This window comes from Molossus molossus, unplaced genomic scaffold (genome assembly GCF_014108415.1).
Source record: "Molossus molossus isolate mMolMol1 unplaced genomic scaffold, mMolMol1.p scaffold_m16_p_2, whole genome shotgun sequence".
NCBI classification, from domain to species: Eukaryota; Metazoa; Chordata; class Mammalia; order Chiroptera; family Molossidae; genus Molossus; species Molossus molossus.
In genome coordinates, this window is record NW_023425355.1 from 124,382,626 (window position 1) to 124,396,959 (window position 14,334).

The 14,334-nt window shown below is 38.3% G+C and overlaps 1 protein-coding gene across 1 annotated transcript; it reads left to right on the forward strand.

The window, feature by feature from the left end:
- Window positions 1-238: 238 nt before the first annotated feature.
- TASL (TLR adaptor interacting with endolysosomal SLC15A4) lies at window positions 239-14,090 on the forward strand. The gene is made up of 2 exons (XM_036271331.1): window positions 239-456; window positions 12,843-14,090. Exon 2 carries the CDS (start codon window positions 12,844-12,846, stop codon window positions 13,726-13,728), a length of 885 nt encoding a protein of 294 aa, XP_036127224.1. The 5' UTR covers window positions 239-456; window position 12,843; the 3' UTR covers window positions 13,729-14,090.
- Window positions 14,091-14,334: the final 244 nt, after the last annotated feature.

The following is a 14,334-nucleotide window of genomic DNA, read 5'->3' on the forward strand; positions in this document are numbered from 1 at the left end:
TGTATCTGACTTTGGTTCTGTTTTGGGAGAGGGGTCCCAGAGAATTTCGTAATACGAATAAATTTACATTGATAGGGTTCTTACATAATGTGTAGTGATAAACTGTTTTAACAACAGGCAGTTTCATAGATAAGTTTCATTTTTTGAAAAAGGGGAAGAAACACCATTCTGTGGCTCGATGTGGGTTTGTCAGTTATTGCCTCCCCCCTTTCTGGGACTTCCCACTGTTCTTTAGAACAAATCAGACGAGCAAAACAACTCTTTTTCCATTGGATCAGTTATAAAAAAAAATGGAAATGCAACGAGCAGCTTGGTTTCTTGATTTTTAAGCAGTGACGGGTATACTCACCAAAGGCTTGTGAACATTTCTGGATACAGCACTAGCTGGCTTATTCATCTCTGTATGGTCAATTGTCGTGTTTCTGCAGGACTAAAGGAGCAGATTGGTTAGTGAAGGTAAGAAAATTAAACAACAGACCCTGTAATTGCTAACTTTTTCTGCCATTTCTCTTCTCATGCTTACTTAGTTCCTTTAACATCAGAACTCAGATCCAATCTTATGACATGTAAAATGCTTTTCTAGTTTACCAAATTAGAGGTGAGTGGGAGTTTAAGTAAACATTCAATGGAGTTGGTCAATAAAGAGAAATTAAGTCAAACACTTCCTTCTCTTACCTCTTCATGTTCACATTTGGGGCATTTCTAAAGTATTTTTTACCCCCCAAAATTGACTGGTCTGATAAAGTATTTATTGTGTGATTTATTCAGTGCTTGTCCACTAATTCCTACACAGGCTTAGCTTCTGTGTTTTTAAAAGAAGGCCAACTATGTTTTCATAAAAATAAAAAAGAATTAAAAAGGCTGAAAAAGACAGAGAAAGCATAACTCTTGAATTGTTAAAGTGATGTAGTTTTAGAGAGGAATACAATCACAATAAATTCCATTTGGATTTGATTTTCAATTATTCATTCAGTGAGCTTGTTATAAGTGTTTTTCTGCATAGCAGGACATATTCCAAGTGAATGTGATCTACAGTGATGATGTTTTTCGAATTGCCATCTGGGTGATTTGACGGAAATCTACTCGTTGGTATTAAAGACAGTGCTAGCACAGGTGGACTTTTGTTTGTATTCTCTTTACACTTGATCTTAGCCAAAAAAAAAAATGAGAAGGAATTGTGAGTTATTTTTAGAACTGTTCAAATATTCTTTTTCTTGTGCACATCTATTTGTGTTTGACTATAGACCTGGCTTGGCCAGAATGGTCATATGGATAGTTATAGAGCATAGTTTGTGTAGGTTGGTATACGAAGCTTGTGTTTTAGAACTTGAGAAGTTTCTTGAAGGAGTAGAGAATATTTAAAATTTGTATAAAACGTTCATATTACAATGGTAATTTGGGAGATATTAAAAGGTAATGCACTAATTCTAATATCGCTTTGATGCAATGTTTTCAATAGTTATTTCAAGTTACTGAACTATTTCCAATCACATACCTAATGATTATCTTATATGATACTGTCTCTCTATGCTCTTCACAAACATGACAGAGTGTAAATCTGTCTTCAATAGTTATCAACACCCCCATCCAATTTTTGTTGTGCAAAGTTTCCAACCTATATAAAAATGGAAAGAATAGCACAATGAACACCCATATTTCTATCACGTAGATAAATCAGTTGTGGCTATTTGCCACATTTACATTCTCTCTCTCTCCACACACACACACACACACACACACACACACACACACACATACACACAGCTTTTTCCTGAACTGTTCAAAACTATATTGTTGATTATATTGTTGACTTTAGGGTACATGACACCTCCAAATTTTGCACATGTATCTCCTACTAAAAAGGGCAGACTTCTTCATAATTATAATGCAAAGGAAACTTAACATCAATTAGAATCCTGTTATAGAACATATAATTAAAATTAAAATTTCCCCAATTATTCACATCTTCTTTAGAGTTTTTTTTATTTTTTAAATCTAGGATCCAATGAAATATCTTGCACTGCATTTGGTTTATATACCTACAATTAAATAAATGTTAACATTAATGAACATAATTGACAATATAATTAACAATTATAACACCAAAGAAATTTAACATCAGTCAATACTATTATGATCACATTTCTCATGTTTTTATTCACTCATTTTTTTGTCAAAATATTTTTATTTATTTATTTTTTTATATTTATTGTTGAATGTATTACATATGTTTCTCATTTTTTCCCCCATTGGCCTCCTCCTCCCTACTCTCGCCCCCCTCCTGCCTTTTCCCACACTGTTGTCTGTGTCCATTGGTTATGCATATAAATTCTTTGGTTTATTTGTTCCTATCCCCAAACCCCTTCCTTTTGAGGTTTGTCAGTCTAGCAATGAATTTGTACTTCTTAATCCCTTCGCCTTTTTCACCCATTCCCCTCTCCCCCTCCCATCTGGCAACCAACAAATTGTTCTCTGTATCTATGAGAATGTTTCTGTTCTGCCTGTTCATTTTCTTTGTAGATTCAATTGTCGATAGATATGTATTCAATACCATTTTGTTTGTTCACATATTTAATCTTTTTCTTCAAGAAGGCCCTTCAACATTTCATATAATAAAGGTTTGGTGGTGATGAACTCCTTTGACTTTTCCTTGTCTGGGAAACTCTTTATATGTCCATCGATTCTAAATGGCAGCTTTGCAGGGTAGAGTAATCTGGGTTGTAGTTTCTTGCTTTTCATCACTCTGAATATTTCTTGCCATTCCCTTCTGGCCTGCAAAGTTTCTTTTGAAAAATCAGCTGACAGTCTTAATGGGAACTCCCTTGTAGGTAACTAGCTGCCTTTCTCTTGCTGCTTTTAAGATTCTCTCTTTGTCTTGAACCTTTTGCATTTTGATGATGATGAGTCTTGGTGTGGACCTCTTGGGGTTCAACTTGTTTGGGACTCTCTGTGCTTCCTGGACATGTATGTCTGTTTCCTTCACCAAGTTAGGGACGTTTTCTGCCATTATTGTTTCAAACAGGTTTTTGATTTCTTGTTCTCTCTCTTCTCCTTCTGGCACCCCCAAGATGCAAATGTTGGCACGCTTGAAGTTGTCCCAGAGGATCCTTACACTATCCTCATTTTTTTGGATTTTTTTTTTTTTTTTTTTATTCTGATTGGGTGCTTTTGCTTCTTTATATTCCAAATCGATGGTTTGCTCCTTGGCTTTACCTACTCTACTATTGAATCTGTGTAAATTATTCTTTATTTCAGTTAGTGTCTCCTTCAATTCTGACTGTGCATCCTTCATTTCTGACTGGTCCTTTTTTATGCTCTTGAGGCCCTCACTAAGTTCGCTGAGGTTCTCACTAAATTCATTGAGCATCCTTATAAGCAGTATTTTGAACTCAGCAACTGTTAGGTTGCTTATCTCCATTTTTCTTAGTTCTTTTCCTGGGGGTTTTGTTCTGTTCTTTCATTTGGGACCTGTTTCGTTGTCTCCTTATCTTGGCTGCCTTCCTGGGTTTGTTTCTATGTATTATTTAACGAGAGGTATGGGGCTAGCTGAGACCAGATGCTGCTTGTTTGAAAGAATTTAGGAAAACCTGAAGCAGGATCCAAGACAGGCCAATCCTATAGTTAAGCAATTGGCAATAGCTTGGGTGGGCCTGAAAGTTGGGTGAGGCGGGGCCTCAGGAAGTCACCAGGGCGAGGTTACCAGTGTGAGCCAGGTTGCTGGAGTCCCAGATATGGCGGCTGTCTGCCACCCCAGGGAAGAGCTCACCGAAGGAACAAAGGCCTCTGACTAAATGTCTGTCCAGGATAAAGCCCCTTCTCCAGCCCTCGCTCCAGTGCCAAGCAGCTCAGTTCTTCCCTGTATGACTCTGGTGCCCCTCCAGCTGCCTCACCTCCAAGCTTAGAGGGAGTGAGTCCAACAAGTCTGTGCGTGGGCCCTTTCAGAGGAACTACCTCGGGCTCCAGCAGCTTCAGCCTCCCTGAGCCTCAGTTCCCGCTGGTTTTTCCAGCCAGAAGTTATGGGACTTCTCTTCCTGGTACTGGAACCCTGAGCTGGGCACCTGGTGTGGGACGGGGACCCCTCAGTCCTCAGGTAGCACCTTCCCAGCCGAGGTATCCTCCTAATTTTTATCCACCACACGTGGGTGTGGGACAAGCCCGTCCGCCTCTGCCCCTCCTACCAGTCTCAATGTGGCTGCTTCTTTAATTCCGTAGTTGTAGGACTTCCATTCAGCTCGATTTCAGGCGGTTCTGAATGATGGTTGTTCTGTAGTTTAGTTGTAACTTTGATGTGGTTGTGGGAGGATGCAATACCGCATTTCCCTACGCCGCCATCTTGACTGGAAGTCTTAAAATATTTTTAAAATAATGAAAAGAAATGATCATAAGCTTTAATTTTCTATTTGTGAGATATAAAGATAGAATATGAAAATCCAAACTATGAAAAACATATATTTATTAATATTTCTGCACTGGAATGTACATTTTCTGAAATAAGGAAATTTACATATTCAGATAAAGTGTTCGGAAGTAGTTGTTACCTTTGGTCATAAGGATCTAAGAAAAGTATTTACTTACTTGGTGATGGGAAACAGGCCTTTCGACTTATTACCTTAGCCATCAAATTAGACTCTCAGAAATTAATTTGTTAAGAAAGATTCACTTCACATTTGATAGGATAATCCCTAATTATATGTTTTGTGACAAGAATTTAAAAGGTACGAGTGATACTTTAGAGCATCTGTCAACAAATGCCACAAAAGATGAAATAATAGGGATATAAGACAAGGTATATGATTAAGTGAATGGTTATTTCCAGCTCTAAAGAACATGCACTTTCAAAGATAAGATTGAGGAAACTGCAGGATTCTTCCTAAAGATACCCCTTGTTTTGGGTAAAGTTCTCATATCATTTACTAAAAAATTTTAAAACATGTAATACAGATTTGGTTACAGTATTATAACTGGATTATGAACAAAATAATATTCAAGTTTTTCAATGATAACCTTTCAGTGGTTTATATGCAGGACCCCAAATCAATAAGCTCTTAAGAAAATGTAAATGTAGGTTGGAATTATGGAATCTAGAATTTAGATTATAGGGGAAATAGAGAAGTTAAGAGATGAAATAGAGTGTTTTGAGAATTTGAGGGTATTAAATAATATCTTGGGACCTGGAGAGCATTAGGCTAGGTGAAATAAGCCCATCAGAGAAAGACAGATGTCACATGATCTCACTTATATGTGGAATATAATGAACAAAAAAACCTGATGAACAAAATAGATCCAGAGCCATGAAAGTAGGGAACAGACTGACAAACCTCAGAGGGAAGGGGGGTGGGAGGGCGGGAATAGATAAACCAAAGAACTTATATGCATATAAGCACAACCAGTGATCACAGACAACAGTGCAGACGGAGATGGGGGGACTGGGGGGGAGGGGGTCAATAGGGGAAAGATGGAAGGACACCTGTAATACTTTCAACAATAAAGATAAAAAATAGTAACTTCCCTGATATATCACTTACACATAATCCTAACAAGACAGTTTGCTTCACCCTCAAATTTGAGGCAAAAAATAAATTTGCTTACCTGATTAGAAAGTTAAAAAATAATAATAATGTGTTGAAGAATGTCAGTGGAAACTGTTAGTTCAAACATTGCTGGTGATGGAATAAATTGGCCCAAGCTACTTGAAGGGCTATTTGCAATAGCTATGCTTTAGTAACTTGCCTTTTCCAAAGCAGCCCTAAGGAAACATTCAGGGAAGCATACGCAGTGATTACACATAATAAAAAAGCAAGAAAAACCCAAATGTCTGCTATGAGAAATGATTTGCTAACATAAGCTGTGTCTGTAGATGTATGATTCTGTTAAAAGTCAGATCTGTATAAGCAGACATGCTGACACGTGGGAACCAAATTGCACCCCAGCTAGCTAGGCCCAAGATCTTCTATGGAACACGAGATGCCGTCTTCCTGTCTTGTTTCATAAAGCTTCATCCTGTGATGTGGGAGGCAGCCCCATCCCACTGCTTTCATTTTTGTGAGGTTGTGGTCTTTGCACCCTTTCTCAGCCCAGCCTCTCAGATGTCTTAATTTGCATGCACTCAGCTTGTTCTTCCAGGGACCGGATCTGTTCTGCTGACTTATGGCCTCCAACTTCCCCACTTGCTACCAATCCCCAATCTTCCTGCTTTCCTTTTGCTATTGCCAGTTACTCCTTCACTCGAAGAACTGTCTCAATGATTTATTTCACCATTTAAGGTAGCAGATGATTTTGCTCCAGTTCCATGCAATTCTGATAAATACAGGGGTTGGCAAAAGTAGGTTTACAATTGTTCATATGGAAAAAGACATGTGGGTTATGATTATTACAATAGCTTTATTAACTCAAAAGAATGTCACAATGACACAGTGCCCTCAGGTATAATCTCGTAAGTGATCAAATTGCCGGCCTTCATTATTTACCCATTCTTGTAGTCTACTTACTATAATCAAGCACACTTTGGCACAGAGTTCTTTATCAATTTCTTGACATGCTTCACTTATACAGAGAATCATATCATCCACCATATGTGGTTTTTGTGAAAAGTCTTTATCTTTGACAACACCCCAAAAGAAGAAGTCCATTGGGGTGAGGTCTGGTGATCATGGTGGCCATTCCACTGGCCCTTGTTGACATATCTACCTGTTGGGTAATTGTTCATCCAGAAACCCACGCACTGTTACAGCACAGTGTGGAGGAGCTCCATCTTGTTGAAAGAAGTGATCATTATCATGCTGTCTCTGTATTTGTGGTAAAACAGTGTCCCTCAGCATGTTAAGATGCAGGTTGTATGTAACAATTGTATGGAAAAAAATAGGTCCAACTACCTCCTTACACAAAAGACCTGCCTAAACTGTAGTCCCCAGCTGATTCAATGGTCCTCCTATCATTACATGGGGATTTTCTCTTCAATAGTAGACACAGTTGTGCCGATTTATAGCACCTGAAAGTTTAAAATGTGCTTTGCCTGACTCACTAACATTTCATTTTCCTGAGTTGTAATACTGACTGGTCGATCACTTTTTGGAGCATTACAGATGGACTCAGTTTTATCAGATTATCACATATTCTGTTAATTGTTGGTCTACTTAGTGAAGGTGTATCAAATTGTTCAGCCCATTCTTGTCGGAACTTTTCGGCATTCTCTGTCTTCCAGTATTATTTAAGCATCCACTTCTGTTGGTCGTTGGTTAAATTACCAGCCATCATTACCTAAGAGATAAATAATAAGTAAAAATATGAAATAACAACAACAATAAGACAAATACAAATCAGTAATATAATAATTAATAAGCAAATAATACAAGAATAAATGCTTTGCATATTCACAACTGTAACCTACTTTGCCAACCCTGTATTGTCTGTGGTGGTTTTCCTGCTATGATGGCAGAGTAGTTATAACAGAGACCTAAAATAGTAAATACGTGGCCCTTTATAACAAAAATTGGTGATCCCTAACTTAGGTTTTTCCAAATTTTCCCTCTTATAAATTTTTATGCTCTTTAGATTTTCTTTATGAATTCATGCTTGTATCGTTTGGGTGTAAATTAAAAGTGTGTTTATGTACAGAAGTTATAATAACAGTTTTCTGAGAAAATGCTAGTGTAGAAGGAGGAATTTATAGTGTAATTTCTTCTGAAATCCAAGTAAATGATTTAGCAAAGTGTTGTACTTCAGCACATATTTCTAAGTTGTGAATTTGCTCTTAAGGTTAATTTTGGTATTCCCCAGTCTGGTAATGATTAATGTAGGCTACATTTGTCTACATCATTTTATCTGTAGATATCCTTGGGTGTCTTTTCCTTTGCACTTAACCAGTCATGAAGAATTCTAAATATATTTAGATATTTTATACACACACACACACACACACACACACACATATGTATTCTAAATATACACATATAGCTTCTCTATGATGAGAAACAAAAAATTCAAGTGATAAAATATCTTTGAACAATGGAAGTAATCCATTAGATCAAGTTTTAGTGTCTCAGATTAAATGAAGTCAAATAATCTTAACATTTGTCTGAAGTATACATTTTGTAATACCTCTGAAGAGACTGAGTGATATAATAAGAATTTCACAGATAATCACTAAAATGTATTAAGAAAAAAATGCCAACGATTCATCAAAATAAACCCAAATAACTTTCTCTATTTCTTTTTTTAAAAATATGTTTTTATTGATCTTTTAGAGAGAGAGGAAGGGAGAGAGAAATAGAAACATTGATGTGAGAGAAAAACATCGATAGGCTGCCTCCTGCACGCCCCTTACTGGGGATCGAGCCCGCAACCCAGGCATCTGCCCTGACCTGGAATCGAACTGGGACCTCTCAGTCCATGGGACGGCACTCAATCCACTGAGCCATACCAGTAGGCTGGGTACTTTCTCTATTTCTTTATTTTTAAATTTTAGAATGTCATGATGTACAACATTGTTTTTATTCTAAAGGTACATGAAAAAGTTTAAATGAAGATTAAATTAGTTAACATACGTATAATTTTTGTTTGTGATTTTCACCCTATACTCTGCAGTTTTAGAGTAATCTTCGAAAAGCTGCTTTAGCATGCTTTCTGCTGCCCTCTGCTGCTAATTTTTCAGAAATGCATTTCAATTCTGAGTAATGCTCACTTAACCCTCTTTCTCTTATCTTAATATAATCACAACCCCCTGCAATATTAAAGTTGAAGGTACTCTATAGATAATTTAATATCACAGATGAGATAAACAAAATAACTTATATGAATATATGTATAACCAATGGACATAGACAACAATGCAGGGGGTGGGGTGGGGAGGAGGGTGTCAATGAGGGAAAAAGGGGAAACATCTGTAACAGAAAGAAAGAAAGAAAGAAAGAAAGAAAGAAAGAAAGAAAGAAAGAAAGAAAGAAAGAAAGAAAGAAAGAAAGAAAAAAAGAAAAGAAGTGAATTTAATTTACAGATGAGAACTTTGGTCTCTGAGAGTTTAAGCAATACATGAGTGTGGGGTCTGTTTTCTGACTGCCAGTGTTTGAATGCTTGATGACTGTGGACAGATTATTTAATTCTGACATAAAATGAATATAATAATAGTACCTACATCTTAGAGTCTTCATGGGGATCCATTGATTTATTACATAAAAAGCACTTATGATAGTAACTGGGTTGTAGCTAGCACTAATGTTAACTATTTTATAAACTTGTCACTAGCTAGACTAAAACCACAGCTAGTGACAAGGTAAGAACTAAAATTCTGGTCCACTGACTAACAGTTCAAGAACTTTCTTTTGACTCAACCAGTTTCAATACATAACTAAATTTTACCTGTGAATGTGATTTTTTAAAAATGTTACCTGTTTAGTACATTTGAAGCTCTTATAATCTTTAAAACATTTTTTTTTCTTTATTGATTTTAGAGAGAGAAAGGGAGAAGGAAAGAGAGAGAGAAACATTGATGAGCGAGAACATCGATTGGCCGCCTCCTGCATGCCCCCCACTGGGGATGAGACCCACAACCTGGGCATGTGCCCTGACTGGGAATCAAACCTGCTTCCTCCTGGTGCATGGGTCGATGCTGAACCATTGAGCCACACTGGCCGGGTAAAGCTCTTATAATCTTTACAAAGCTATACAATACTGCACCTCTTGCTGTCACTCATTCTTCTTTGTACTGTTCAAGGCAGGCTCCCCACAGAAATTATTACAAACACGCACAGGCTCCTCAAACCCCCAGTATAAAGTCCTACTACTCACACTTGGGACCTGATTTTACTGTTTACTTTAAGTAACCTCGAATGAACTCCCTGCCTGAATCTCCAGTGCACAATTAGACACTTGCACTCAATTTGATCTCGCCTTTGGCCTCAGCTCACATTCTCCTGAGTAATCACTGTCAATCAGGATTTCCTCAATCACTTCAGAGCTCCATCCTCTTTGCGTTTGCCTCTAACTTCCAGCTTGCTTACATAGAGTCATAGAGTCAGCTGGGGGTGTGGGGGTGGGGGAACTCTGGTTGTCATCATGCAGTCATACTGGCATCCATGGTAATTTCTCATCTTTCACCTGGCCCCTGGTTAAGAGACTGTAGGTATCATGACTGCAATCTTCTCCAAGTTTGCAGGCTCTGGGTGACATGCAGGTGTGTGAACAGACTTGATGAGGCAGCCTCTGATCTGTCCTCTCAGGCAATCCATGTGGTTGGTTCCCTTCCTGCTTCTACGCCATGCTGAGCAGGAGAAAAGTTTTTGAGACTTTCTGCTTCTTCAGATTCTATCTGGGACGTAGGGCACAGACCTCTTCTATATTTGGCTCCCAAACCTATCTGGAGCCATACTATTTTACTCCATGGGAGATTCCATCCTCTGAGTATATTGTTGATGCATAAATATTAAGCCTTAAGTTTTCTAGGGCTCTGGATTCTGAAGCTTAAAAGCTCAGGTTACGGTATCTCAAAAGTCATTTCTCTAAAACTATGGTTTCTGCTGAGAGTTTCTGAAGCCAGTTTAGAAACTCACAAGCTGAGAGTTGCGCTTCTGCTCTGGTTTTCTACAATGGTGTTCTGGGACCTTGAAAGGGGAAGGCCTTAGCTGTAGCCTGGGTGGGGTGGAGTGGGAGGGTTGGGAAATAACTGCCTCACTATGAAACCTTTATGGTAAACTTTTTTATCCTGTTAATTTTCTTATGTATATCAAGACTTGCCTTTTCATCTCGATATGCAGTTTGCTGAGGGCAGAACCATACTTAGAAAGTTTTTCTCAAGAAATAAAAACATTTTGTTTATCCTTATAAGTGGTTCCAGCATACAAAAATTACCTCATGAATTTGTTGAAGACCTTTAATTTTGTATCTTTGTGGAACATGACTCTGCCTAGAATATAAACATTTAAATAATAGGTAACTTTGCTGAATATATCCTGGAATACTTAAAAAAGAGAAAATACATATTGAAAATATTACTCTTATACAATTAAAACAATTATATTAATTATATTTATAATATTTACCTTATATAATTAAAAATGTACTTGGGAAATAACTGTGCAGATATGAAAGAGATGCTAAAATTTTTAAAAGGACCCTTATGCATTGTTCAAATAATCCTTTTCAAATTTGACTTTTCAATTCAGGTTCATGTTGACAAGTCTGTTTTAGAAGCCCAGCTTTCAAGGACAAAGAGGACCAGTTTTCCTTGTTGTTTATTGCCCAGTGCCAACAATGTCAGTGTGTTCCTTTTTTAGACAATGCAGCTGCTGGTTTCTAGCCTATTCTAGCCACTCCAGACTCAGGTGACAACTTCTGAGGGTGGGGAGGGGAGGCAGGTGTAGCAAACTCCATGGTCAGGAAAGTTCTTTGGTAACTAGAGAGAGAGAACATATTAGTTGGGTACAGAGACATTTCCAGGACTTATTATGAGAAGTAGGTGGGATAGAGCAAGAAACTCATCCTGGGCTGCCAAGGTAGATGAGGTTTCATGGTCTTTCATGATGGGTTGATAGTGAATTAATTTTATACTATGCCATTGTTGTTATTTAATTCAAATTAACAAATATCTTTTGAGTCCTAAATGCAAACAACTGTGCTAGTTCTGAGGGATAAAATACAAAGATGAGTGAAATATTGCTCTCTTTTCAGTAGAATTTGTCTCATTGTTTTTCTCATAATCCATGAGGTATATTGCTTCTCCAATTTTCAGCTTCTTAATCACTCTCTATTTCTTCTGGGGCAGGATGCAAATGCCTTTGCTTAACTCCTAAGGCCCTTCACAACCCAATTCCAGCCTATTTTCCCACCCCTTCTACCTATGCTCAGCATCTTGGTATATGGTGAATAGGCCACACCACCATATTCTCTTATAACTAACTCTGTGCCTATGGCTGGAACTATTACTTACTCTTCACAATTTAGCTGAAATGTTGTCTTCTCTGTGACACATCCCATAACTCCTCCTCTTTACCCCCAGGTGGTGTTGGGAGCCCTTTTTAAATTTTTTTCTTCTTTATTGATTTTTTTTTTTTTTAGAGAGAGAGAAAGGGAGAGGGAGAGAGAGACAGAAACATCGATGAGAGAGAACATTGATTGGCCGCCTCCTCCATGGCCCCCACTGAGGATCAGGCCCTCAACCTGGGCATGTGCTCTGATCGGGAATCAAACTGGCGACCTCTTGGTGTATAGGTTGAGGCTCAACCACTGAGCCACACCGGCCGGATGGGGCTCCTCTTCTTTTTTTTTTTTTTTTTTTTTTTTTTTTTTTTAATCTCACCCGAGGATATTTTTCCATTTTTTGTACAGATAGAGTGGGAGGGAGAGAGAGGAAGGGAGAGAGAGAGAGAGAAACATCGACGTGAAGGGACACATCGAGTGGCTGCCACCCGCACGACCAACCAGGGCCGGGGACAAACTGCAACCGAAGTACGTGCCCTTAGCGGGAACCGAACCCGGGTCTCTCCGGACCGCAGGCCGACGCTCTAACCGCTGAGCCAAACTGGCCAGGGCAGGGGCTCCTCTTCTTTACTTCATTTGTGTCTATCACTATTTGAACCCTCAGTAATATAATATTGGAATTGTTTGTATCTAGTTTATTTCCCCCCATACTGGAAATTTCTTGGAGGATAGAAGTGTGTCTTATTTATCTTTATATCTCCAGCATATGTCATAGACTTGGTACACAGCAGGCACAGAATTAGTGATATCTTGGTGAATGAATGAAACGATTTCATTTAGTTCCTTTACTTTTTTGATACATCAACTACCAATAAAAAAAAAAAATTCCAGTCTTCATTTTCCCCATTGTTACTCACCAACTCTCTTTTCAGAATGCTGTCAGAAGGGTATCTCAGTGGACTTGCTTACTGGAATGACATCCCCCAGAGTTGTACATCTTATCATGAGAAGGTGGCTGAGGAAAAGGAGGAAGAGACGGAATCTGCTGCTCTTTCCTATTCCTCCTTGGATGAAACACAAGTTGGAAGTCTCTACCTGAGCTGCAAATCCTCTGGCAAATTCATTTCTTCAAGAGAGAGCCAACACAGTAGAAATCAGAAACTCACAGTGCTACAGACAAACCCCAACCCCGTGTTTGAAAGCCCAAACTTGGCTGCAGTTGAAATATGTAGAGACCCCAGTAGAGAGACCTACTTGGTTCCACCTTCCTGCAAAAGTATTTGCAAGAATTACAATGACTTACACATTGCGGGGGGCCAGGTGATGGCCATTAATTCAGTGACGACAGATTTTCCTTCTGAGAGCAGTTTTGAATATGGCCCTTTGCTGAAATCATCTGAGATTCCTTTGCCGATGGAGGATTCCATTTCTACACAGCCCAGTGACTTTCCCCAAAAACCTATCCAGCGGTATTCATCCTACTGGAGAATAACCAGCATCAAGGAGAAAAACAGCCTTCAAATGCAGAAGCCTATTTCTAATGCTGTGCTGAATGAGTACCTGGAACAAAAGGTGGTGGAGTTATATAAGCAGTACATTATGGACACTGCATTTCATGACAGTTCCCCTACCCAGATTCTGGCATCTGAACTCATCATGACAAGTGTGGACCAAATTAGTCTCCAAGTGTCTAGAGAGAAGAAACTGGAGACCTCAAAAGCCAGGGATATAGTCATTAACCGCCTATTACAGTTGGTGTCCACTGAAATCAGCACTCCTAGTCTCCATATTTCACAGTATAGCAATGTGAATCCGTAAGAGAGAGGATATTTATATTCCTCTTTCTCAACTACTCATAGCTAAAACAACACTTTATTATTCATTTATTCTGAGAATGTGGAGGAGGGGTTTGTGAAGGAGTCAAGAGCTAAAGAAGTAAACGTTGGTTGGACGTCAGGTGTGAATTAAGGGGAAATCTCATATTACACATGGTGAAGGAATGTGGGAAGAGGAGTTATAAGGAATGATTTCAAAGCGAGGGTTGGATAGCAACAGAGGAAAAATAAAAATGATTTAAAAAAGCAAAGGTAGGATTCATTTCAAGGAGTTTAGAAATTGAAAAAGAAGACAAGACAAAGAAGAAGAACACACACATCATGGCAAAAGTAAAAAGCAAAAGGTATAAGGGTAAAGAGTTAAGAAAGTGTTTGTTACTCAAATAAATTCCTCTAAGTTGTTTTCTTCTTGAGGGAAATAAACTGTAGAGGGCTGCTATATTTGGGTAGAGAGACAGATTCAAACAGTTTCAAATATGTTTCTCTCTTTTTTCTATTCTGTATCAGTGGATCACTTAACTATATTCTTTATAAACATGAAAACAGTAGCAAATTGCAATTGTGTTTTTATTTTTGAATGATTACTTAG